Source organism: Melospiza melodia, chromosome 3 (genome assembly GCF_035770615.1).
Source record: "Melospiza melodia melodia isolate bMelMel2 chromosome 3, bMelMel2.pri, whole genome shotgun sequence".
NCBI classification, from domain to species: Eukaryota; Metazoa; Chordata; class Aves; order Passeriformes; family Passerellidae; genus Melospiza; species Melospiza melodia.
In genome coordinates this window covers 140,471,281-140,496,699 of record NC_086196.1, presented here as the reverse complement: position 1 = coordinate 140,496,699, position 25,419 = coordinate 140,471,281, and the positions used below count along the sequence as shown (strand labels likewise).

At 47.5% G+C, this 25,419-nt stretch overlaps 2 protein-coding genes across 13 annotated transcripts in view; one reads left to right on the top strand and one right to left on the bottom strand.

The window, feature by feature from the left end:
* The window catches only part of GPN1 (GPN-loop GTPase 1), a 30,998-nt gene extending 26,764 nt beyond the window's left edge, over positions 1 to 4,234 (bottom strand). For all 10 annotated transcript variants that reach the window (XM_063153328.1, XM_063153330.1, XM_063153326.1 and 7 more), the window contains exons 1-7: positions 4,120 to 4,234; positions 3,825 to 3,918; positions 3,052 to 3,091; positions 1,868 to 1,934; positions 1,125 to 1,162; positions 557 to 635; positions 362 to 456 (exon numbers count right to left, since the gene is read on the bottom strand). In XM_063153328.1, the coding sequence (XP_063009398.1) occupies positions 362 to 456; positions 557 to 635; positions 1,125 to 1,162; positions 1,868 to 1,934; positions 3,052 to 3,091; positions 3,825 to 3,918; positions 4,120 to 4,212 (506 nt within the window). In that variant the 5' untranslated portion in view covers positions 4,213 to 4,234. The remainder of the gene's footprint in view (positions 1 to 361; positions 457 to 556; positions 636 to 1,124; positions 1,163 to 1,867; positions 1,935 to 3,051; positions 3,092 to 3,824; positions 3,919 to 4,119) is intronic.
* Positions 4,235 to 4,423: 189 nt separating this feature from the next.
* Positions 4,424 to 24,925, top strand: ZNF512 (zinc finger protein 512). 3 transcript variants are annotated; one of them, XM_063153324.1, is made up of 14 exons: positions 4,424 to 4,508; positions 7,054 to 7,112; positions 8,366 to 8,565; positions 10,273 to 10,362; positions 13,734 to 13,817; positions 14,981 to 15,105; positions 15,479 to 15,565; positions 17,548 to 17,646; positions 18,065 to 18,232; positions 18,845 to 19,036; positions 19,689 to 19,790; positions 21,330 to 21,392; positions 22,000 to 22,098; positions 22,568 to 24,925. In XM_063153324.1, the coding sequence occupies exons 1-14, from the start codon at positions 4,479 to 4,481 to the stop codon at positions 22,886 to 22,888; spliced, it is 1,719 nt and encodes a 572-aa protein (XP_063009394.1). In that variant the 5' UTR covers positions 4,424 to 4,478; the 3' UTR covers positions 22,889 to 24,925. The 3 variants fall into 3 exon arrangements, with proteins under 3 accessions (XP_063009394.1, XP_063009393.1, XP_063009395.1); XM_063153323.1 differs by lacking the exon at positions 4,424 to 4,508 and adding an exon at positions 4,572 to 4,637; XM_063153325.1 differs by lacking the exons at positions 4,424 to 4,508; positions 10,273 to 10,362 and adding an exon at positions 4,572 to 4,637.
* The last annotated feature ends 494 nt before the right edge of the window (positions 24,926 to 25,419 follow it).

Below are 25,419 nucleotides of genomic sequence, written 5' to 3'. Positions count from 1 at the left end.
ATACAAAGAGGTTTATTAGAAAAATGGAGAGTGAGTCTTTACCAAGGCTTCTAGGGACAGGACAAGGGATGATGATTTTAAGCTGAAAGAGACAAACTGACAAAATTTTTCATGATGACAGCAGAGAGATATTGGAGCACACTGCACAGGAAGCTGTGGTTCCCCATCCCTGGAAGTGTCCAAGGCCAGGCTGGATGGACCAACGGGGTCCAGTGGAAGGTGTCCCTGCCCATGGAAGAGAGCATGGACTAGAGGGCCTTTGAAGGTCCCTTTGAACCCAAACTATTCCATGATTCCCCTCAAAGAAATTAAAGAGAGACAGCAATTGAAGCAGATGGGCTGCATTTCCAGCCTTTCTTACCTGCAGGCATAGAGCATGTTGGACATGAAGGTGATGGGGTTGGTACTGCGAGAGGTGTCCATCACATAGACAACAACTGAAGGGAAAGAGGAGGCCTGGGAACACCAAGTCAGAGACAGTTTGATTAGAAACTCACTGCTCAACAGCCAGGTCATTCACACAGCTTCATTGTCCAGCCATGCCAAAAGCACTTACCAAAGCCTCCGTTATGATGGTTCCTGATGCTGACCAAGTGAATACCTCAATTTGCCCTGGTGTGTCAATAATAACATACCTGGTAAGAAGTTACCCCGAAACAACAATAAGGAAAAATTAGTTAAGCACAAGGTCCTGTTCTGACTAGATTATTACCAGCATACAATAGCAACTGACATGATTATTCTATAACAGATGAGAAAAGCTTCTCCCAAACAGTAATGAGATTTATGGGCATGCCTGAAAATCTCCTGTGTGAATTTTGTAACTAAGAAGCATGTAATCTCATGAGTTGAAGGCATCAATTTGCCAGACAGTTAGTAGTGCAAAATCTTTAAAAAATGAATACATTGCTGCGTATTTGAACAGTGTGTGAGAGAAAACAATAGTCTAATGGAAGACAAGAAAAGCAGGACTGTGATAAGCAGGCTTTATTTTTATGTATGTAAAGAAAATTTAGTTTATCCATTCTATGCCCTTTTCCACATAAAATTTATATAATTTTTTAGAATTTTGTTATTTTCCCACAATGATCCCAGAAAAGCACAACTCAGTAGAATGTACTCACTTAGATGCATTTTGCCTTTTTTCAATAAACTTCATCACCTGATTGAAAAAGCAGAAGTATATTTTGTATTTCACAACAGGAAACTTTCATCTTCATTTCACAGCAGAAACTACATTAACTTGCACAGCTGCAGGTGAATATCAAAAGGTTAAAGTCTTTATGCTTTTCAGAGTGTGAAAATGCCTTAATAAGGAGGGGTGAAAAATGCTCAGATCCTGCATATGTCAAAGACAATCTTGATTTTGTGTGTGTTCTAGTACTTGACTAAAGGCAGTTGTTCTGTGCCTCTTCACCAGGAGATCGTCTCAGTATCTGACACCAGCCCCCAGCCCAGAGCTGATTCAGTGAGTGGTATGATTTAGGAGGGCTGTTTTATCAAATGGCCCCAGGAAAATTTAATGGGTTTCCAGAAGTGAGCTGCCCTACTCCTAAACCAGAGCATCCACATGAAAGATTTTATAGGAAACACGCTGCAACAATAGTCCTATACAAACACTGAAGGGTGTTCTGGACCTGTGGCCTCTTCATTTTACTTTAAAACAAGCTGAAATCCTGAAATCTCTCATATGAAAGCTAATGTGCTCTGACAGCATTGTAGAACACAGAGTTCAAACCTTGAGAATAACTGCCCAGAAATATGAGAAAGCTCACCAAACACAGTGCAGTGCCCCTGAGACTGGACACACACAAAACCCCTACATCCAGCACACATCATGGAGCAGCACACAGAAACCACCTTGTACCTGGTCAAACCTTGTGGCAAAGAGATTCAGAGAGGTCACTATGCCGCCGTTTGGGCCCAGCCCATATCTGATGCTCCATTCAGGAAAGCAGATGGTTACACAGAGCCCAGAGGTCATCTCTGTCACCTCTGACAACAGATGCACTCTGGATACTTTGGGATTGAGGGACAACATCCCCAATACATGATTAATACACGTCTATAAGTCACTCAGCAGGGTAACAAATGCTCTCTTACCCAAACATGTGCCATCAGCAGAAGGAAGAGGGGCTGCGTGGCTGCTCCTTGCCATTTGTGCTTTAACTGCACAAGAACCAGCACTGACTCATAACACACTGTTTTCTCTATCACTGCCCTCAACATCCACACATCCTCCTCAGGCCCTTATTAACAAGGCACAGCAACTCAGTGTTGGGTAACAGATGCAGTGAAGCAAATAATGCACTTACATATTAATTTGAAACTTATATTTAGGATGTTCTGCTGGTAACCCCAAATCAAACAACAGCCAAAATCAAGAATCCTATCCCCCTTTATTCTTGTCTAAAATATTAAATTTAAGAGTCATACCTGCAAGTCAAAACCAAAGACTGTGTATTGTCTCCATCTGCACAGGCTACTACATAAGAGACCAAGGATCTCCACAGGCCTCTGGAAGTGCAGCCACTTTAGCACAATGTTACTGCACTACAGTCAGCAGCACTGTGAGCAAGAGCAAACACTCCTGTGTCTCTGAGATTCAGAGAGACAACACTGCTTTGGTTATGGCCAAATGGAGAAATCGTTTTCTCCATCTACTACAGGCAAGTAGGAATTTCCATATTTGTTTATGACAAATAAAATTAGACTAGTTAAAATATGGGGAAAAGGCTGCTGGCTTCCCCGAAAACAAAATAAAACAAAACAAAAGGGCAGAGTCCCTGTTGCTTGTAAAAATTTACTGTTAGGTAAAATCATTTTTAGCACAGGAGAAAATCATCTAAGTGCCAAATCTTGTAGAACCCACATCCCTAATATCACGTGCAAGAAATACACAGTCAAAGCCTCTTGATCTTCATGCAACACTCTGCATTACTGCAATCCCCCCCAAACACTTCCTGCCCCTTTACCACAGTGTTCATGCAGCAGATTATTTTCAAAAACCTGAAATTTCAAATATCATTATTCAGACAAAAAAAAGGATACTGCTTCATGACCTCTTTGTACTTCACGGTGTCCCTGATATCTAGGGGAGAAAGAAAGACATGTAAGCAGTTTTCCACTCCCCAGCTGGTCACCATCAGCTAACAAAGTACATCCACCACAGCTCCATCTGTGTTCCTGGAGATCCAGCACTGGAACAGACACTCCTGCCATTCCTCTGACAGCAGTAAAACAACTCGTGCACCCATAGTGTCTTGCTTATCTTTGGGAAGGCTGACTGGCATCCTTCACAGAGGGTAGGAGACAGGATTGTCACAAAACTAAGGACTAGTATGTTTTTTGGAACAGCTAAAAGTAAGATCTGTTCCTACTGCTAAAATGTTTTCTCTAAAATTCATGTCTTTTAAAGCGCTTTAAAGCTCTTTGTTGACAGCATATTTGTATGTAGAGATCAAATCTGCTAATCCTTTCATTACTGACAAAAAAAAGCCTCCAGAACCCAAACACCTCCAATCACACCAGATGACAGAAAAAACGTACAAACGCATTGGAAGAATAGCTTTGGTTCTAAAAATACCCATATTAACCACTGTTTGGAGAAAAGACCTATAATTTTAACAAAGTCTTTTCTTCAAAGGACTCTTCTCAAGTCCTTTTGTTAGACCTTGGGCTCTCTTAAGGGAACACAAGCAGCCCAGCTTGTATTCTCTCACGTATTCGCTCCCGGAACACATGAATGACTCTCCGCGAACGGGCTCGGGCTCTGTTGAAGGCCCCGCTCCCTCCCGGCGGATCCCCGGTCCCGCAGCGCTCACCGATGTTGGCGGGGAAGGGCAGGCTGTGCACGGCAGGGTCCAGGTTGATCACGTACGGAGGGCAGCGCTGCCCGTGCAGGTGGGCGGCCAGACGCTGCGGAGACACGGGGAGGCGTCAGCCCCGGGGGGACGGCCAGCCCCGCTGGGCACGGGCAGCCCCGGGGGCACGCGCAGATCCGGGGGAACGGGGAGGCGTCAGCCCCGCTGGGCACGGGCAGCCCCGCTGGGCACGGGCAGCCCCCCACGGGCAGCCGACGACTCCCCGCGACCCCTCGCGACCCCCGCCGCCTCTCACCTGCACGAAGGTGGTTTTTCCGGAGCCGGCCATGCCCAGCACCAGCACGCACACCGGAGCGGCTCCCGCCGGAGCTCCCGCCGCCGCCGCCATGTTCCCAGAGCCCCCTTGTCCTTCCGGAGCGGGCGCGGCCGCGGCCCCGACGTGACGCGCGCGGGCCCGGTTGTGGCTCCGCTGCCGCCTGGACGCTCCGCGGGCCCGCGCGGCCTCCCGGCGCTGCTCGGCCTGGCACGGCCCCGGGCGCGCCACACCAGCAGCAGCAGCGCGGCGGGGCTGGGGGCGCTGCTAGGGCCGGCCGGGAGCGGCGGGCGGGACCGCGCGGGCGGGCGTGGCGCTGACGTGGCGGCGACACCGGCACCATGCGGGGCGGTAGTAGCGGCGGAGGCTCGGTGAGTGCCCGCGGTCTTTTCAGCGATGCTACCGGCGGCTGCCCCGGAGAGCCTGGCTGCTCCGCGGGTCACCGCGAGATGGGTTCCGACGTCGGGATAGCGGGGGCGAGCCGGCTTCCCGGCCAGCCGGTGAGGCTGTGCGGCCTGCCCGGCGCCGTGAGCGGCTCTGCGCGGGCGAAGAGCGGGAGCGCTCCTGACTCCCGGGGAGCAGCGGCCGGAGCCGCCCCTCTGCGCCCGAAGGCGAGGCCTGGGGCCGGGCCCGGGCCCGGGCCCGGCTGTGTTCGGCCCGAGGCGGGCAGGGGCCCTGAGCGGGCGCTGCTGGGGCCGGGGGCCTGGGGCCGGGCCGGTTCTGTTCGGCCCGAGGCGGGCGGGCAGGAGCCCTGAGCGGGCGCTGCTGGGGCCGGGCCGGTTCTGTTCGGCCCGAGGCGGGCGGGCAGGAGCCCTGAGCGGGCGCTCCTGGGGCCGGGGCTGCGCTTTGTCCGAAATGCCTTCGCTGCAGGAGGAGCTGGCTGATGCAGTGCGCGGGTAGGAATGGGAGCGCGGGGCTGGAACAGGGAGTTCCCCAGAGGATACCGAGCCCTCCCGCTCCTCGCAGGACGGTCGGGCCCTGAGGATGCCCGGTGTCCCCACTGGCACCTCCATCACCTCCAGTTTCCGTGCCAGCTCTCGCCGCGGGGAGTTGCGGTGCTGTGCTTGGGCACCGTCCTGCCGCCTGGATGCTGTTTCCAGCCCGCGCTCCGGGTCACCGGCATGGCCCGCAGAGCGCGGGCAGACAGAATCCACCACTCCCCGCCTTTTCAGGCTCTGTTTCACTTTTTCTCACCCGTGCAAGGAACATGACTTTTCTGTATTCTTTATGTCCAGCCGTTGAGCATTCCTACATACATTAGGTCTCTGTTTTTTAAGTAGGAAGTGTATAAATGAAAAAACACGCAGAACTTAAACACCAGTTTCTATAGATGTTTCCTTCATAATTGCTGTTATTAACTTCTCGGAGAGGAAAGCCTGACAGATAATTTTCACTCTCCTTTTTTATTGCAGATCCTTAACTGCCACTGAAGTTCTTCATAGTAATCTTCACTCTTATGCAAAATTTTTTAGTTATGAAAACCCCATGAATCTTGATACACATGCCATGTTTGTCATTTTTTCTAATCCTAGATTAAGCCAGAGAATTGCAGCACACTCTGCCTGCCTGTTTATTCGTTTTTATCATTATAACTTCATAGCTTCTGGCTGCTTCTCCACTCGTGTAGAGATTTCCCAGGCAATGCTGTTGATGCCGCTGTTTGGGTGTAAATAATGCAAATACAAACATCCAATTGACTTCACTTCCAAGGAGGCAAGATTTGATTGTGAAGTCTTTGATCAAGCAGTTGTGAATTTTCCCCTGCTGCTTCCCTAACGTTTCCATGAGGAGACTCTGGGGCTGGAGGGCATAGGCACAGTTTAATCATTCGTGTATTGATATTAGTGCCTGCTTCTGAACTTCTTAACTGGTGCTTGGGGCGTCTCATGGTTGATAGTGTGAATCACAGCTTTCTATAAAGAAGATAGGTAATTAGCCATAATTTCTTTTTTTGTCTGTTTTCTTTTTTTGTCTGTAATTTTCTGTTTTGTTTCATTGGATTTTTTTGTTTTTTCAGGGTGTTTTTTTTTTGGTTTTGTTTTGGCTATTGGTTTTTTTGTGGGTTTTTTTTGGTTCTTCCAGTTCCTTAGCCAGTTTCTGTTTATGGCAAAATACTACCTTTGTTCCTTGGGTTACAGTTTTGGTATTCTTCATGCTTCCACTGGGCAGTGATTTTTATTCTCTAGTCTGTATAACTATTGGTTTTTTCCTGAGTTTTCTAGTGAGGAATGGCATTCAGTCATTAGCATTTGGAAGAAGGTGGTGGTACGTGTTTGTCCATGCACTAGGAGCAGCTTACAACAAATGGCATGTTCAGCTGACTTGTACACATACTTTTACAAAGATGTGTTAAATTGCATGTCTTAATAGCATAGCAATGGATAAGTGACAAAAAAAATCTTTGTTAAATAAGAAAAAGGATTCTTTGATGTGGATAACGTGAACATCTGGGGGGCTGATGTGGTATAATAAAACGAGATAAAAAGGAGGGCATGAAGGAGACCAGAAACAAGGTTCTTGGCAGGGTAAATGGAAGAATTACTTCATTAAGGAAAAACAAGTACTGTGTAAAAGCCAGCAAATGAGTATCTAAAATATTTGTCATCGAGTGATAAAGTATAGGCAGAAAAAATATATGGGTGAATGTACTGGAGACAAAGAACACTCCGCCATTGCAGGTGAAAGATTTCATATGGTATGTGTGGAGGGGCTCATCCCTGGTTTGATTCCAGTCCAGTTCTGCTGGAGTTGGAAAGGTTAAGCTCTTCTAGTTGCAGAAAACGGTGATTTGTTTTTCAAAGGGTGGTGAATGCACATCCTCAAAGTGATGTGCAGGTGGTTGTACTTGGCTGCATAGTGAAACATGCTAAAAGAAAACAAATGATGCTGCTAATGTGAATTGTTCTGCCTTTTTAGGACACCAGGACTGGACATCACAGACAGCAGAAGCTCAAGAAGTCCTTAGGAAATAAAAAGTATGTGAATGGGTTTTGTCTAGTTTGATTGACAGCAAGAAAAAAGCTGAGAATATTCTGAATTTTAAGAGTTGCAACAATTTTAATTAAAGTGTTGAGAGTCTCAGCTGACTTCACTTACTGGTTTGTAGGAAAAGTGCTTTTCTGGCACTTCAGTGTGTATTAGCTTTCATTTATTTTTTTAAACGATTTTAGCATTGTGAAGATAAATATTTTGAGTCCAAAACCAAATGGTGCTCCGAAACGTATGCATTTTGGGTGTGATTGCAACTTAAAGACTTTAATTTGAGCAAGCCTCTCCCCATGCTTCTGCAGTACCTCCTGAAACATAGTATGTAATGACCTGACCTGGTGCCCTCAGCATCTCCCCTTATAAATTCCTGGATTGATGTGTTGAAGGTGAGCTCCACAGCTCAGAGTATGGGCACAGCGGTCATCACAGTCATCACTCACTCGAGTGATCTACTTATTTCAGTTGGGAATTGCAGTAGCAATGGGAGACATTGCAAACTGTTTGTGTTCCCTTTGTTTCTCCTTCATGTAAGTGGTATTTGCCCAGAGAATAGATACTCTGTGTTTCTTGGACACTTCATTCAGTTTCCTGTCGTGTACAGGAATGTAGATGTTCAGGCATTTCAAGGCCTGAGAGAAATTCTTTGGAACAGTGAAGCAAAGTTCCCTCTGATCTCTAGGAAAAAATTTCAGTGCTGCTGATTAGTCTAAAGTGTCTTAATGTAGTGTGATTTGTAGGTTGGAAGTTGTCTTAATTGCTGAAAGCCTCGCTTGTTAAAATTCTTACTGGCACAAAATCTTTAATTGAGTTGTGCCACCCCTGATTCTGGGAGTAGAGGCTGAAGGAGATCTTGCCCTTTCTGGGATGCAAAATGTCTCTTTTATAATGATGGGCTACAGAAATATTCTTATATTCCAGGGATAAATGCATATTTTAAAATTAAGATTCACTTACTCCTGCTTCTGAAGTTGAAAGTTTGAGGTAGGAGGAATATTTTTTTCTGTTCCTCTTGAGATCTCAATAATGTCATTATCAAAAAGATGTACTGAAAACCAGCACTGAGGACAGTGTTTTATCTTGCTGGCACTTTACAGGTCCCAAAACTCAGGATATTCAGTGAATTGTGATATTAATTTTTAGAATACTTGGGAAGATGAGAAGGATGTTGTCTGTCAAGTTTATTGTGATTATGCACTAGTATGCATCCATACACGCAGGAATTTGACTGGATGTTTTCCAGGTCTAAGCCAGCTGAGGAGGTGGAAGCTGCTGTGGTGGGAGTGAACAGTGACTCTGAGGACACAGCCACCACCATCTCCCCGGCCTCCCCAGTGAACGGGAGCGCCGAGCCCAGGAGCAAGCGCACCATTCGCAGGCCTGCGTACTGGCTGGAAATGAGAGGGATGAAAAACAGCGTGAGCAAATCTTCAGAAAAAAAAGGTAATTATCACTAGTGGTCCAAGGCAAAACTGGTTTTCTCTCTGGTTTTTCAGTGAGAAATTCGTTTGCTCATGAAAGGCATGCTGCAATTCAGCCAAAAATTACAAGCTTGCTGGTGCTGCTCATGTATTAGAAAAAATGAACTTTTGCCACTGCACAAATACCAGTACAGTTCTCTGATATTATACCGTTCCTTTTGAGTCCCTTGTCTATTAAAGTAATCATTCTGTGCCTGAACTCAGTTCTATCTGTAGAAGAGGAAGAGTTACACCAATCATATCAGAAATAAGCTTGAAGAGCTTTAAAAATAGAACCATCAACACTAAAGATGTGGCAAAGGGGACCATTCAGTAGTATTTGGAATTAGATACAGCTTTTGTGGTTGGTAGATTATTATTTTTTAAGGATGTCTTCATTTTCTCACATTTGTCAGTTAAAATTTTCTGATTTGAAATGGGTCTGGTTTGGGTTGTTGCAGGAACATTCAGATTTCCTGGCCTAGGAGCTGTTTTCCATACTTCTTGTGTGGCAGAGAGTCAAAACTTCAATCTTCTTTAATGCACTTCCTTCTTACCTCTAAGTCAGGATCTGTATTTTATTCTGTTGTGGGGAGAGGCAAATTTGGTAGCTTGATAGAAGTGAGATTGCTGTAGCTGCACGGCCCAGGTGCAGTCACTAGCCAGACTGAGTATTCCTGTGGGACCAAACAGACCTACAGCAGACATGGGCGGGAGCCACACAGACCAGCATGCACACAAACAGCACCAGCAGCCTCCATCCTTGTACGCTCCATCTGCTCAGTGCCTGACCTTTGGATCCCAGGCTCCTCAGTTGCTGGGCCAGGGATGCACTGGCCCCTGTAGAGCCATGCCAGGGGCAGGTGAAGACCTCCTTACAGACAGGCTCGTACTCACAGACCCTACTTGCTGTCAGACATGACAAGATTTGTATACTGACCAGTCACCTATTTACAAGCAGGTGTTCTTTGCTATCCTCTTACACCTCTATTTTCCCACACTTGATCAACTCCAAACTGGGTAATTCTGTCCCTTTCCCTCCCTTTGATACCACTCCTGATCATCCTAGTCCTGTGTAATCCTGAATTGTTCTCCACTCAGATCCCAGGTGCTGCATAACCCCAGGCAGTAACACCACGCTCTCCCTTCTCACTGTCCCCCTCCCAAAGGGGGCTGCAGAGAGGGGTTCCCACTGACTTATCCTTGTGGGTCTCCTGGGACAGGCTCAGGAGGAAGCTATCTGTTTCTTTAAGTCCCTAATTGGTGTTCCCTGCCTACCATTGTGCTTCTGTGCTCATCTGTATTCATGGAGACAAGATTTTGATAAGCTTGGAAAGGGCAGGCACGATTTGAGTTTCTGTATGCTCCTTTTTGTGTGAGTGCAGGTGAGGTTTCCATCACATAACCTAGTGCTTTCTGCTTCTTTTCCTGAGGATTATTTTTCCAGGCCCTGCTGTGGCACTGTTTCTTCCATACCTGCTGTATCACAGTACTGTGGGCCATGGGCTGCTTCAATGTTGCTGAGTGAGAAGGTGGTGTGCAGTTCACTGGTGCCCAGGTGCCTCACAAGAACTACTTTTTTTTGATTGTTTTTTAATAAGTTTTGAATACAAGATGAGGCAGCAGTAGACTCAAGGCTGTTATCCAGACTGAATACTGAGACTGAAGCATATCTGTTCTTACTTATCAGGAGAAGTACTGTTGAAAGGCAAGAGGAAATCTGAGCAAAGGGAAGGCAAAGATGTTAAAGACTCTCCCAAGAAGAAGCAGAAGATTTCGGGTAATACAAATAACTTGTAATTCCTAATTAGATACTAATTAGGTGCTTTGACTTGACTGCCCAAGTGACATCTTCTGGAGTCTTCAAACTCTGTTTTTGATTCTGAGTGTTTTGTTCTAGGAAGCGATTGACTAGTGTCTGCTTCATCAGTGGGAGGTGGTCTAATTTCAGTCTGTCTTAGAAGTCCAACAAAGGGAGCGAGGAAGGAAATGATGGGAAGTATAGGCCAGTCTGCATATTTCGGTTTCTCAAAGGATTATAGATTAAATAATCTGACACATTGCTTGTGAACATCTGGAGATTGGGTAGCTGATAACAGCAGTATGGGTTTGTTAAGAGGAACTCATACCCAAACACTTTTTTATTGCCACAAAGACCAAGGGGAGAAATGTGTGACACCAGAGGCCTTTCATTCCTCTAGAAGGTTTGTCAGTCAGTGGTTAGGTGCAAAGGAAGGTGTGCAAGTGGTGAAAGCAGGAGCAGGTGACACAGAAAGCCAGCCTGGAGTTGAATCTGGCAAGGGATGTGAACAGCAATAAGAAAGGATTCTACAAGTATATGAACAGCAAAGGGGAGACCAGGGAAGCTGTGGGTGCACTGCTCCTTAGAGCAGGGGAGCTTAAACTGGATTTACCCAATCATTTTTCTGTAGTCTTGGTTAGGTGGAAAGGTCTGAGAAGACTGGAGGTTAGCCTGGGTTACACCCATCTGCAGGAAGGCTCAGAAGGAGGATCTGGGAAACCACAGACAAATTTGTGGCTCTGGCCTTGGTGCCATGGAAGGTCATGGAGCACATTATCTGGGGTGCTGTCATGGGGCATCTGCAGGACAGCATGGTGATCAGGCCAGGCAGAATGGCAGGTACTGCCTGACTCGCCTGATGTTCTTGGATGACAAGGTGATGGATGAGAGAAGGGCTGTGGGGATGTTATTTACCTGGACTTTAGTGGAGCCTTTTGACACCATTTCCCACATCATTCTTCAGGAGAAACTGGATGCTCATGACTTGGACAGGTGCTCTCTTGGCTGGGTGGAAAATTGGCTGGATGGCTGGGCCCAGAGAGCCATGGGGCAAGGGGTGACATCCATCTGGGGCCGGTCACCAGTTGTCTTCCCCAGGCCCAGTACTTGGCCAGTCCAGTTTAATATCTTTATTGATGGTCTAGATGAGGGGACTGAGTGCACCTTCAGTAAGTTTGAGGATGACGCCAAGTGGATTAGGATGTGGATCTGCTGGAGAGCAGGAAGGCTCTGCAGAGGAAACAGGACAGGCTGGAATGATGGGCCAACGCTAACAGTGTGAGAGCCAACAAGGCCAAGTGCCAGGCCCTGCCCTGGGGTCACTGTAACCCCATGAAGCACTCCAGGCTGGGGCAGAGGGGCTGAAAAAAGCCCTGTGAGTGTTGGTCAAGTGTGGCTCAACACAAGCCCAGGTGGGCAAGAGGCAGCCACTGGCCCCTGGGCTGTGCCAGCTCTGGGGTGGCAGCAGGGCCAGGGCAGTGCCTGTCCCCTGTGCTGGCACTGCTGGGGCGCCTCCAGTGCTGGGGGCAGCTCTGGGCCCCTCCTGCCAGGAGAGACCTGGAGGGGCTGGAGCGTGTGCAGGGAAGGGAACGGAGCTGGGAAGGGAATGGAGCCCCAGGAGAGGCTGAGGGAGCTGGGAAGGGAATGGAGCCCCAGGAGAGACTGAGGGAGCTGAGAAGGGAATGGAGCCCCAGGAGAGGCTGAGGGAGCTGGGAAGGGGCTCAGCCTGGAGAAAAGGAGGCTCAGGAGGGATCTTGTGGCTCTGCACAAGTCCCTGGCAGGAGGAAACAGGCTCTGCTTCCATGGAAGTGACAGGACAAGGGAAAATGGCCTCAAATTGCACCAGGCTTAGATGTGATACTGGGAGCAATGTTTTGCCCCAGAAGGACTGTCCAGCCCTGGCACAGCTGCCCAGAGCAGTGGTGCAGTGCCCATCCCTGGAGGGGTTTGAAAGGCATGTGGATGTGGCACTTGGAGACATGGGTTAGCAGTGGCCTTGGCAGCACTGGGGGAACTGTTGGACTTGATGATCTTGGAGGGCTTTTCCAACCTAAACAATTTAAGATTCTAAGTCCTGGAGGGCCTGACGGGGTGCACTGAGTGCTGAGAGCTGGCTGATGTCATTGTGAGGCCACTCTTGATTATCTTTGAAAGGTGATGGCGACTGGCAGAGGTTCCTGGAGGCTGGAAGAGACAAAATACCAATTGTATCTTCAAGGACAGAAAGAAGGAAGATCTGGGGAACTACTGGCCAGTCTACCTCACCTCAGTCCTTGGGAAGCTGATGGAGAGAATAATCCTGGAAAGCATTTCCAAACACATGAAGGACAAGATGGGGATTTGGAGTAACCAGCATGGATTCATGCAGGGCCAGTCATGCTTAAATCAGCCTGACAGCCTTCTACAATGAGGTCACTAGCCCGGTGAAATAGAAGTGTAGAAAGATGGTTCATGGAGTGTCCCTGTATTCAACTCTGGCTGTTGTTTCTGTCACCAAGGGTGGAAGTATGTAGACAGCACATAGCTGAAAGTGACAGCAAGTGTACTGGAGAAAAGGCTAAAAGTGAAAGTGGTCTCAACAACAGAGAAACAATTTAAAAATAGAACAGAGAGCAGTGTAAAATTAATGATATTGTTTGGGAGGAAACACTGTCACAGCTGAAAAACAACAAGCAGCCTCCCAGGAGCCAGTGCTGCAGAAGAGGATTCAAGATCCATAGCAGATCAAAAGCTCACTGGGGACTAGCAGTGTCAGAATGGTTTTTTGAGAAGGCAGATGTTGGACTGAGAGCTTTGAGGAGAAATGTAGACTCTGTGAAGTAATTAGACGTGTGAAGTAATTCTTTTGCTCTAATGCAGGGCCACCATGGAGTGCTGTTTCCAGGAACAGGCACTGAGGTTCAGGAAATCTGTGTGACAGCTGAAGAGGACAGGGAGATGAGAGCAAACAGCATAACCCATGCTGAAACAATAAGAGTGTTTTAGTCTAAAGAAGACTGGAATGAGTAGAGCAACGAGACTCCCATGGTTATCATCAGATGGACTCAGTCAAACTCCACAAAGGATGTGTCAGTGTGGAGAGTTCACATCCCCGAGCTTGGAGTGGGAACAACCATAGAACTCACAAGTGTTTGAGTGGGACTAATGCCTGCCACTAGAAATAGATCTTGAAAGGGAGTAGGAAACATAACCTTGACATTGCTTTAAAAAAAAAAGCATTGAACATTTCTGAATAACTTTGAGACAGCAGACTTAAATAGCAGCCTTCTAGCAAAAAGAAAATCTGTTTTTTATTGTAAGAAAGCTAGCAGAACTGACTATTTTGGCTTGTCTTGTTTGTGTTATAACAGGGAAAAACCAACAAACTGGAACAAAACAAAACTCCAGAACGAAACACCACAGTGTTCGGAAAGAGCCAGAAACCTATGACGCAGGTAAGAAGAGGCAGTAGCTAGGAGTTGCTCATGAAGCAGATAAAAGATAAATGTGATTCTAGGATTTGAATCTGAGCAGAGCTGTGCTTCTGGTGTTTCCATTCAGCAGTTCCCTGTACTGTTGGCAGGGAGGAGCTGGCTGCTGGCCTGGCACTGTGTCAGTACTGCACAGTAGGACTGAAAGGACTGCACACTGCCTGAGTGTAGCCCCACGTGCTTTGGTTATTGCAGAGTGTAACAGTGAAAGAGGAATCACTTTTTGAACTGAAAAAAAGCCTGTTAGAATAGTTGCATTATTAAACGCATTAAAACATTTATCGTTTTTACTCAGCAGAATATGTTTGCAGGAAAAACTCCATAGCTGTTGCTGCCAGATCACCTATCCTGGGAGCCAGAGACCCAAGCAATCTGTCCTAGAAAGTAAAATTAACCTTGATTCAGTGAGTGGAATAACTTGGTGTTTGTAAATTACAGCACTCATTAAACACCCCAGTTTTCTACCAAGTGCTGTTTGATTCACAAACTTTTCCCCAGGAGAGGGACAGCCTGGGCCTGTTATTATTGGGAAAAGAGGAGAGGATGTGGATCTTGTTATGGTAAGAATTCAGGCAGATGGCTGCTAAACCACTTTCTTCCCAGAACCCATTTCAGTAATTTATAATTCTTGTGGATTATGCCAGACCTCTGCTTGGGATTTCATAGAGAGGCCAGAAACTGAAAACCATGCCACACAGGGTGCTTTTCCCTGGCTGCTGAGTAACTTGCCCTGGTGGTCTGTGGCTGCTTTTACTGTGAAAACACTTTGGCCAAAAGAAAAGTTTGCTAAACTTTTGCTAACTCAGCATGCTAAACTAATTGTGTGACAGAAATTAGCAGAGGGAAATGTGCTGGCCCTCAGGATTAGGCCTTATACTACTGGTCAGGTAGAAGAGCACACCTTACAAGGGAATGGTAGATCCAAGGGTATTTGTAAAATGCTCTTTGACAGTGAGTGCTGTGTGCCTTGTGACAGATCCAAGGGTGTTTGTAAAATGGTCCTTGACAGTGAGTGCTGTGTGCCTTGTGACCGTCCATCCCTGGAGCTGTAAAGGAGCTGCACGTGAAGGAGGAAAAAGGAAAAATGTTGTGTTAGCACTTTTGTTCTAAATGTTGTGTTTTGACAGGTAGCATGGAAGAGCAGTGGTCTCTAGAGATTCAGGACAAAGGCCGAGTTACCTGTCCCACGTGCCGGGCTGTGGTGAGGAAGACTGTAGAAGGGCTGAAGAAACATATGCTGAATTGCAGGAAGGTAAGAACACAAGAGATGAGCAATGGTCTCTTTACTCCTCTTCAGCTTACTGATAGAAATACCTGCCTGTTTTGTGTTGCATTTAAAACCAGTTTCATCTCATCACTGTGTCCCTTAGCAAGAGTCCTTTATATATCTGTAAGAACAGTGATTGGTGCTTCTTGCCCAGCCTTTTGCAGGAGGTTTGCGTAGTGAACAAAGGTGTAGTTACTTCATTGTTCCACTAGATTTTAGACTCCGTAAAATCAGTTCTTTGAAGAGAGTTACCAGGCCCAAATAAATTGTTCTGCTCTCCTGCTCCTTTCCCCCAAAGAGTTATCCACTGCTTTGGTTAATTTACAGTTAAATGTACCACATCCTTGTTTGTTTCTAGGAAATGTTCACGTGTCAGCACTGCGGGAAGCAGCTGAAGTCTTCAGCAGGGATGAAATACCACGTCATGGCAGACCATAACAATCAGGTAACACAGCTGCTGTGCATCTGAAACTGCTGCAGGCAGAGCAGGCTTTGGTCCTTCCTGCTACACACAGACACAGGCAGAGCAGGCTTTGGTCCTTCCTGCTACACACAGACACAGGCAGAGCAGGCTTTGGTCCTTTAATGCTACACACAGACACAGAACAGGCTTTGGTCCTTCCTGCTACACACAGATACAGAACATGGAGTGCTTTTTTCCAGTGTTCTAGCTGCTCAAATCTAGTTGAACTGTTATTTTTCCAGTGAGACTTGACATGTGAAAAACAGTGGAATGTTACCAGAGATGCTAGGCATGCAACATCATAGAATGAGGGATCAATTTCTGTTTAGGAAATAAGTCACACATAAAAGGCATTCCCAATCAGAAGGAAAAATATTAGGCTGCAATTTTCAGTCCTTTGCTACAAAGGTGGAGGTTTTTCTTCATCCAGAGCAGACTAGATTTGAGGTAAAATAGCAGAAGCAGCAATTAGTTCTCATGTTTGTTTACTTTAAAAATAGTAATCTAACACTAGATTCGTACTAATACTACAATCTGCTTTTCCTCTTTGCTCTTACTTTGAAGAACGCAATGTCTCCTGTTGTAGCTGTGGAGAATTAGAACTTTTGAAAAGGTCATTTGGAAGTTTGTGTAAAGTTCAGATAATTCACTCTGAATTTTTTGCACGATTCCCAGTACTGCAGTTTCTGAACCTACAGCTGTATTAGTAAATGATGCGGGCCAGGGATCATGTTCTGGCCCTGAGGGTTAGGTCTGTCACTGAATTCTATCTTTTTACTCAATCTAGGTGTACTATTAGGTAAGGTAGGAAATAATATACAGTAACCATCAGAGAGAGAATAAGAGACTTGAGCTGTAGTTCTGCACAGATGAGTGATTGTTACAAGCAGTCTGCTTCACCTTAGTCAGCCTGAGTGGAAACAGTAGGACTATTGAATGTTTAAGATGCATAATTTTCTGTCAGTTTACTCCTTTTAAAGATAATTCCTCTTTGGTTTAACCTCAGTCAGCAGCCAAGCCCCCTGCTGCCCTTCACTCTCTCTCTCACCTACAGGATGGAGGAGAGAATCAAAGTGAGAAAACTCATGTGCTGGGATAAAGACAGCTCAATAGATAAAGCACACAGGCAAAGCAAAACAAGGAACTCATTCACCACTTTGGTAGGAAGGTCCAGGCATCTCCAGGACCACAGGGCTTCATCACACATAGTGGTAGCTTGGTACAGCAAATGCCATCATTTTGAATGTCTGCCCCTTCCTCCTCCTTCCCTCAGCTTTACATGCTGAGCATGGTGGTGCAATATCCTCGTGGTCAGTTGGAGTTGACAGTGTGCTCTGCAGTGTCCTCGTGGTCAGTTGGGGTTGGCAGTGTGCTCTGCAGTGTCCTCGTGGTCAGTTGGGGTTGGCAGTGTGCTCTGCAGTGTCCTCGTGGTCAGTTGGGGTTGGCAGTGTGTTCTGCAATGTCCTCGTGGTCAGTTGGTCAGTTGGGGTTGGCAGTGTGTTCTGCAGTATCCTCGTGGTCAGTTGGGGTTGGCAGTGTGTTCTGCAGTATCCTCGTGGTCAGTTGGGGTTGGCAGTGTGCTCTGCAGTATCCTCGTGGTCAGTTGGGGTTGGCAGTGTGCTCAGCAGTATCCTCGTGGTCAGTTGGTCAGTTGGGGTTGGCAGTGTGTTCTGCAGTATCCTCAGGGGCTGCTCAGCAACAGCAAAACCATGTCTGAGCTCTCAGCAGTTCTCAGCACAGATCCAAAACACAGCCCCACACCAGCTGCCACCCCAGCAAAACCAGCACAGATACAGAAAGTCAGCATTATAGTAAATACATGTCTGTAAAATAATCATTAAGTTGCAGAGATTTAATTATTTTAGAAGCTTTCCTGCCCCAGTGTGAGTAGTGAATTCCCTGTGAGGAGAACTGTGAATGCTGAGCATCCCGTGTTTTTCATTCATCTTTCTGCTGTGCTTTAGCCAATTATGAAGGAGGGAGAAGAAGTGGATGAGCAGCTTGAGCGAGAGCGCCTTCGCAAAGTTCTGAAGCGAATGGGAAAACTGAAGTGTGCAAGGGAGGTAAGCTGCATTGTGCAGAGTGTCAGTTAATCAGCAGTGTCAATTAATCAGCAGTGTCAATTAATCAGCAGTGTTGTATGCATAGACATGAAATGTGAGAGTGCTGTTGAGTGTGCTCTGGTGCTGGCCAGAGCAAGATTTGCTTCAAGACCCCAAGCTATGCTTTTAAGGCAGAGTAGCATAGAGTCTTAGAATGGTTTGGGTTAAAAGAGACCTTTAATGGTCACTTCAATGCCAATTCTTTGTTGCAGATGTTGTCTGTCCGAATAGACAAACATTAAAGTTTTTACCTGCCTGTCTCTGCTCTGTCAGGATGAGTGCCAGTACTTTGGTCAGCAAACTGTGGATCCTGTTCACACTGGAGGTGGAATCCCTTGAAGAATGGTTTTCTTCCATGTATTTTCTTTTTGTTTGACAGGGCTGCACAGGCAGCTTCACCAGCATAATGGGATACCTGTATCATATTAAAAAATGTGGGAAGGCTGCTTCTGAGCTGGAGAAAATGGCTATGAAGTGCCATCACTGTGGGAAAGCCTACAGATCAAAGGCAGGACTTGTCTACCACCTGCGATCGAAGCATGGGCCAGTGAGTGCACCCTGCAGGGGTATCGGGGACTGGGGTGGGACTTTAGCCACTCAGGCTTGAGACACGTGTAGGCTTTTGTCTACTCCTTTGTTGGGTAATTACAGACCACAAATGTTTGCATTTTTCCTGCCCCTGGATTATTTTGTCTTTGATAGTTTCCTTCTAGCAGCAGCTGTTGCTTCTGTATGACTAGGATGAAGTTTCTAATAGTAAATCAGCATGGCAGCAGAAAATGACCTGACTTTGGCTCCATGAAAGAGTGATGCTAACATAACTTGTGAGATGCTTTCCTTTGCTCTTAAAGGACTCACCATTGGAGCAGAACAGGCAGTCTTGTTGTCCATGAGGGTTTTACAGTGAATGATGGAATACCTTTCAAGACTAGCAACTCCATGAAGCTCTCTGCTTGAGCCTCACTGCTGTGATCCCTGTGAGCAGTTCTGGGGGTCTGTCTGACCAATGGGATGCACTTCTGTCCCGTGTCTGTGACAGTAAACCATAGCTGATGCAGCCTGTTTATGAGGAGTTTGGCAAAACATTTATTCCCTGTATTTAGTGTAACTGAAATAGGAAGCAGTGAAAGAGACTCACCTTTTTGGGCCTTCATTGCAGGTCACCTTCCTCCATGAGGAGAGAACAGAGAACCTGAAAGAAATGAAACGGGAGCAAAACAGCGCAGGCAGAGTGCAGAGGAGATCTGCAAAGGTGGCAATCTACTATCTCCATGAGCTGGCAGGAGAGGAGCTGGCCAAAGAGTGGCCCAAAAGAAAAGTTCTGCAGGACTTGATTCCTGATGACCGGAAGGTACAAAGCCTTAAAAATGCTACATAGGGTCCAAGTTTATACCTGCACATCTAATGCGTGTTGTACTGGCTCCTATGCCGTGTTTGTGGCACATGGAGAGCAGTGTGTTGTGTGGGGCCTGGGTTCTGCTCTCTCTCTCCCCCCCCCACCCCAGTACTTCTGTAGCAGCAGTTGTGTGGGGCAGTGTTTGTTCAGGCAGGCTGTGATCACTGTAGAGTCCTGTTGCTGGAATTCCCAGGGGGCAGAAGGAACAGGGGCTGTCATGGATCGCTCCTGCCATGCTGTAAGGCCCCAGCAATCCTTCCAGTCTCTGATACTTGCTGTGCTGTTTCACAGTGCTTTAGACTTCAGAGTTTCCAGTAGTATCCTTTAGGCTGTGAGTGAAAGCCAGAGGAAAACGATGGCTCTCAGCAGGGTAAGGACATTTAGAGCAATTGCTGTAGTCAAGGCAATGGGAAGTTTCAGATTCTGATATTGTGGGGTTTTCCAGATTCACTTATGTTTCTAGAGGATTGGTGAGACAAGAGAACATTGATTATTGGGAGTTTGCCCGTTAGAGTAGGAGAAGAGATAGCACTTCTGTCTCGGCCTAGAGGAGGAAATTCTGCACAGGCAGCATTACTTCCAGCTCTCGATTCCATCTTTGTCTCAGCTGAAATACACTCGTCCTGGACTGCCCACATTTAGTCAAGATGTGCTGTGCAAATGGAAAACGGAGATAAAGATGTACCGAAGAGTCCACTGCCCAAATCAGGTAATCTTTAACTGTTTCTGAAGCCCCAGAGGGGATAGATTTCAATTCTGTATGAGCCAGCAGCTTCCCACAACCCTGGAACTGCAGTTGGTCTCTCTGTGGGAGACAAATCCTGCTCCATCTCAGTATGGATGTTTAGTGTAATCAAGGGCCTGTTGAGTCTTGGGGATGTCTGGGGATGTTCCTTTTGTCTTTTGCATCAAAGTGCCCTGGGTTGATCCTTTTGGGAATGTGTGTGAATACCTGAGAGCCAGTAACTTGGTGTCAGGCTGGTACAGTTTTCTCATCCAGGTGGGCAGTTGGTCCATTTGGAGGTTTGAATAGTGGAAAATGACAGGCCTCTGCCTTTCTATCTAAATCTATTCACAGAAGGAAGGAGTAGAGTTGGAAATACAAGAGTGAAGAGACTTTGTGTGGGACAGCACTTCAGTTTTCTTCATTGTACTAGACCAGCTTTAAGGTCTTTTCAACCTGGCCTTGAGCATTTCCAGGCATGGGGCAGCCACAGCTTCTCTGGACAACCTGTGCCAGGGCCTCAGCCCCCTGACAGGGAAGGATTCCTTCCCAGTATCCCATCCAGTCCTGCCCTCTGGCAGTGGGGAGCCATTGCCCCTTGTCCTGTCATTCCAGATCCTTGTCCAAAGTCCCTCTCTGGCTCTCTTGGACCCCTTGGACTGGAAAGCTTTGTTGTAAGGCATTGTGAAAAACTGTCACCAGTCAGATCCAGTGGGAACAAATGGCCCCACTGGTGGAGGTGGTGGACATCTCCATGTGGTGGTTGCTGTCAGAGAGCCAAGGGTCAGTGGCAGCTGCCCTCTGGGTTTGGTTGGTCTGTGGTGCCTTCCCTGTGCCCTCCCCTCCCCTATACCCAGCACTTTCTCCCCAGTATTCAGCATCATTTAGCATGATCATTTAAAATTATAGCATCATTTTCAAGGTCAGAATTGCAGCCCTGTTGTCTATGGAGAGTCTGCAGAGAGCAGCTGTGCTGTCACCACCAGTAACCCAGCACCATGTCCTGCTCCTGCCTCCTGTTCTGGGCCCTGGGCTGGGGGCTGAGCACAGTGTGGTACCCCAGCACTGATGCCTGGAGCTGCCCATGGGCCAGGCCTCTGAAGCTGCTGAGATCAGCCTGTGGGGTGCTGTGCTCCTGCTCTGTGCCAGAGACATGAGCAGTGCAGGAGAAGTGTCTTGTACCTGCTCTGTGTGCTCTGCTTGAAATTGTTCTCTGTTGCACTTCAGGCAGAAAGCAAACTATCATTGTAGTCAGGCTGTTGATAGAGTAGGAGAGTAACTGTTGCAGGAGTCTCTTTTTTATGTCCAAGTGTGCTCAGAAACTGGAAATATAAATACTAAGGTTACTCTTCTAATGGTCTTTTTGCCAGAAGCTTTCTGGCAGTGGAGGATTGGTATCTGCCTCCCTCTACCTCTCTTTTGCACTTTTGGGATTGGCCTCCAGACATAATAATGCTGTATTGTCCAGGAAGGAATGATTTCTTGCTAGCATGTAGTTCACATTTGTTTTTTTTACTTTTTCAGGGTTGTGAATCTGTGTATGGCAGTGTCTCAGGACTCAAGTCTCACCTTGGCACATGTACCTTGGTTGGTAGCCTTCCTCTTCATAGCCCCACTCTCCATGTCCCTCAAGCTCTTATCCTGCCACCTGCTGATCTGAGATCCTCACAAGTTCATGGATTCATGGAATGGTTTGGGTCGGAGGGGCTCTTACGGATCACCTCATTCCAGCCCCCAGTTTGGGTGCTCCCCTGTGTGCTAAGGGTGTTGCCATCGTAAACAATGCCTGAGAGCAGGAGAAAGCCCCTTGCTGGCACTCCTTGTACTTACACAGGAGAAAGCACCTTGCTGGCATTCCTTGTAATGACACAGGAGAGAGAAAGCCCCTTCCTGCATTCCTTGTAATGGCACAGCAGTTCCACCTGTAGGCTCACAGCTTCAAGAGCAGCTTTTCCAGGTGCCCTGCTGGAGACCTTGTGGCATCTCAGAGAGCAGTTCTGTGCCTTGTGGGCACAGCTGCTCACTCATGGCAGTGCTGCTGTGGCTAAAACTGTCTGCTATGCATGAGAGCTTCTAGTTTTTATTGCTGAATTCTATCTGAGCAAGATGTAAATGAAATCTATAGGGTTATCAGCCTCCTGGTCCAGCAACTCTTGATGGAATTTTGTTTGTTTTTGTTTTGTTTTGATGCCAGGGAGACTTTGTGGCTGGTAAATACAAGTGTCTCCTGTGTGAGAAGGAGTTCACTTCAGAGAGTGGGGTCAAATATCACATCAACTCTGTGCACGCTGAGGTAAGGCAGGCAGAGGGAACCTCAAAACTCAGCATGCTGGAGGTGGGGAGAGTGTCTTAAGAAGAAAATGCTCGATGTGTGCCATGTTTTACTTTTTCCTTTACTTTTAACCCTGTTGGGAACAGGGTCATTAAACTTAGCTGGTCTATGTGTTAGTCTGGGGAGTAAGTAAGTGTTGTGTCATGTCACATGCCTTGTCCCAAGCTGCTGCTGCTCTGTTCAGCTCTGCAGCTCTGCAGCATTTCCTGTGCCTTAACTAAGCAAATGTCAAATCAAATCTGAATCCTCTGAGACACAGTGACACCTAAGGAGGCACATCAAAGAACAGTGTTGTTAGGCAGTTGTCTTTCCAGATCTTACCTTTCAGGGAAACCTTGTCCCACAAGGCAGCTATGTTGTAAGCCCTGATAGGCTTTATTTGGTATTTCCACCACGATCAGTACCAACCTGTTGCTTTCTAAACCTGCAGGACTGGTTTGATGTGAATACCACAACCACCAAAAGCTTTCAGAAGCTAATCAAAATTCGCCAAAGGGAAGAGCAGAAGAAGCAGCGGAAGAAACGTCCTTTGAGCAGGGGCAGAAAGAAGAGAGCCAGCAGCCTGGCTGCCAAGAAGCTCCCTGCTGTTGGAGCTGATAAAACGAGGAGTAAGAGAGGTCGCCCACCACGAGCACACAACGAGAGCACGGGCAGTGAGGAAGGGGCACCTCAAGTTGCACAGAAAGCTGAAGTTCCAAAAACCAGCCGCAAGCGAGGCCGAAGTAAATCCTTAGAAGATGAAAAGGAGTAATCCTAAAGCTTTTCAGCTACAAGCCCCACTTCTGTCAGGCTCATAACCCACAGCACTAATATAAGCAGCTGAATGTCTTTGGGACTGTGACTCAGTTCTGCAGGGGACTTTGATACTGAAACATCTGGTCAGTTGTGAGGAGTTCAAGCCAAAGCTGCGGTGCAGAGGCTGCTTCTGCCAGTGGAGTTCCTTTAGACAGTGGCACTCACAGTGTGATTCCTGCTCTGGTTGCAGCCTCAGTTTGGTCATACTAGTTGCTTGTATAGTGGTTTCCAGTACAGCAAGTGTCTGTTTTGTCATCTTCCTCTGATGTGTGAGATCAGGGTTCTTTTTTACAGTTCTTCTCAAAAGGGACTGACTAGCACAATGTTTGGGTCTCTTCAGCGGGGAAATCCTTTCTTGCACAGAATGCACCCACACTGAACATGAGAACAGTGCTGTGCAGAATGCAAAGACTGCCTTGCCCTGTCACTCTCCTGTCTGTTCTCAGCAAGGCTGCTACAAAAGAGACCTTCTCAGTGCTTGCTGTATCCTGTTGCACAAAGCTCTATTTCATACCCCAGCATTTCAGCTCAGCACCAGACAGCACCAGACTTGGAAGGGATGGAAGGTCATTATTACCCTTGTCAGGAACCCACTGTTCCTCCTGCATCTGTCTCCTGTAATGTTGGACATTAAACATGTGTAGAAAGTCTTCCAGTGCTGCAAAAGCTGAATGCTCTCAAGCCTTTGGAGATTCACCAGCCTTTTAGAGACCTTGGTATACCTGATGTGCTGAGGTGGCCTTTGTGTGCCCATTGAAGCTGTTCCATGCTCACCTGAGAGACACACTGCAATTCAGTGCATCCCTCCATGAGCAGCCTGCTGGTGCTGGGACCAGGCTCCACGAGGCTGCCTTGCCAGCATGGGTTCCTTATCATGCCAGTGCTCCCACAGTGTCTTTTCCCCCTGCTCTGCAGATACCCCTTCACTGTCTTACATAACCAGTTTCTTTTCAACACTGCCTCTCTGTGCAAGTGAGGCATAATAGCAGTGGCTTCCCTGTGTAGAAAAGGTTAAAAGAAGAGGGGTCACCATTTTAAGTCATGTTGTTGGCATTGTCTCTGGACCATAAGGAATAATATCTTTCTGTCTCTATAAATCATAGAATGTGAAGGGATTGGAATGGACCTTAAAGATCAATTAGTGTCACCCCCTGAGCAGGGAAACGTCTCACTAGAGCAGGTGGCTCCAGGCCTTACCCAGCCTGGCTTTGAGCAGTGCCAGGGCTGGGGCATCCACAGCCTCCCTGGGCAGTGTCTGAATGCAGCAGATGTCACAGAAGCTGGCAGGAAGCAGCAGCACAGGCAGTCCTGGTTTTTAAAGAATGAGTTCTCCAGACTCTGTCATCCGAAGACCCACCATACCAGAAAATTGCAGAATTTGCACTGTGGGACAAAGTTGCCGGTGCTGACATTGCCAGGGAAGGCCTGGCAGTGTGTGGGGAGCAGGCAGGTTTGTACCTGTGTGTCAGTACCAGCACAATCCCATTGTTCTGACAGCAGGGGATAATGCAGGGCCAAGGGGGTCTCCAGAGCTGCCTTTGGAACAGGTTCTGCTGCGTTTGCAGGTGCTGTGCTGAAAGCAGACGTGGAGACTGTGCAGGGGTGGAGAGTCTGCAGTGAGATGGGCAAGAGCAGAAGACAACAAAATAAAATGTCACCAGTGCGAGAATGTGGTTTCTTGTCTGTTTGCTGTGTGGTGTTCTTGGTGCCATCCCTCCTCCCCCAGCACAGCCCAGCTGCTGCAGGGCTGTCTGTCCTGCTGCATGTTTGTCCTGCTGCAGGGCTGTCCATCCCACCTGCAGGGCTGTCTGTCCCACCTGCAGGGCTGTCTGTCCCACCTGCAGGGTTGCCCTACATGCTCTGGTGCTGTTCAGCTGTCTTTGTGGTTTCTCTTCGGAACTCCACAGTGCTGTACTTGGAGCAAACATTCACTGCATTCCCACTGAGTACAATAAAGCTAGGAATTAAAGAAGGTTTTTCATAGTGATTTTCAGTCTGGAGTCCTGGTTCCTGTCATTTATGAGTTACTGACTAGACCTGCTCTCTAGACATGGATACTTTGTGAGCACTTGGGTTTTGTCGTTACTTCAGTAGCCTGGCACATGGAAAAAAGCATTCTCCAAGGATCCATCCGTGGCACATGGAAAAAAGCATTCTCCAAGGATCCATCCGTGTCAACAGCGCAACAGCAGATTGTTTGTGGGACTGGCTCAAGCTGGTGTGAGCTGGTGGCACTGCTGCCAGTGCACGGTTTGTGAGGAGAGAGATCTGTCCTGGAGCTCCTGCGTGCTGCTGCAATGGGGCCAGGGCAGCATTGCTGCTGTGTTCCTGCATACTGCTGCAGTGGGGCCAGGGCAGCATTGCTGCATGCTGCAGCGGGGCCAGGGCAGCTGTGCTGCTCTGCTCTGAGGGCAGGGGATCCAGCAGAGAGGCAGAACCGCCTCCCTCACCTCACCTGCTGCAGAGGCAGCCCCGGGCCCTGGTGGT

Coding starts and splice junctions, on each gene's coding strand:
- ZNF512 (XM_063153323.1), top strand. CDS start 4,587: ATGGGTTCCGACGTCGGGATAGCGGGGGCGAGCCGGCTTCCCGGCCAG. Junction 17,647..18,064: donor AACTGAAGTGTGCAAGGGAG/GTAAGCTGCATT, acceptor TTTGTTTGACAG/GGCTGCACAGGCAGCTTCAC. Junction 18,233..18,844: donor TGCGATCGAAGCATGGGCCA/GTGAGTGCACCC, acceptor CCTTCATTGCAG/GTCACCTTCCTCCATGAGGA.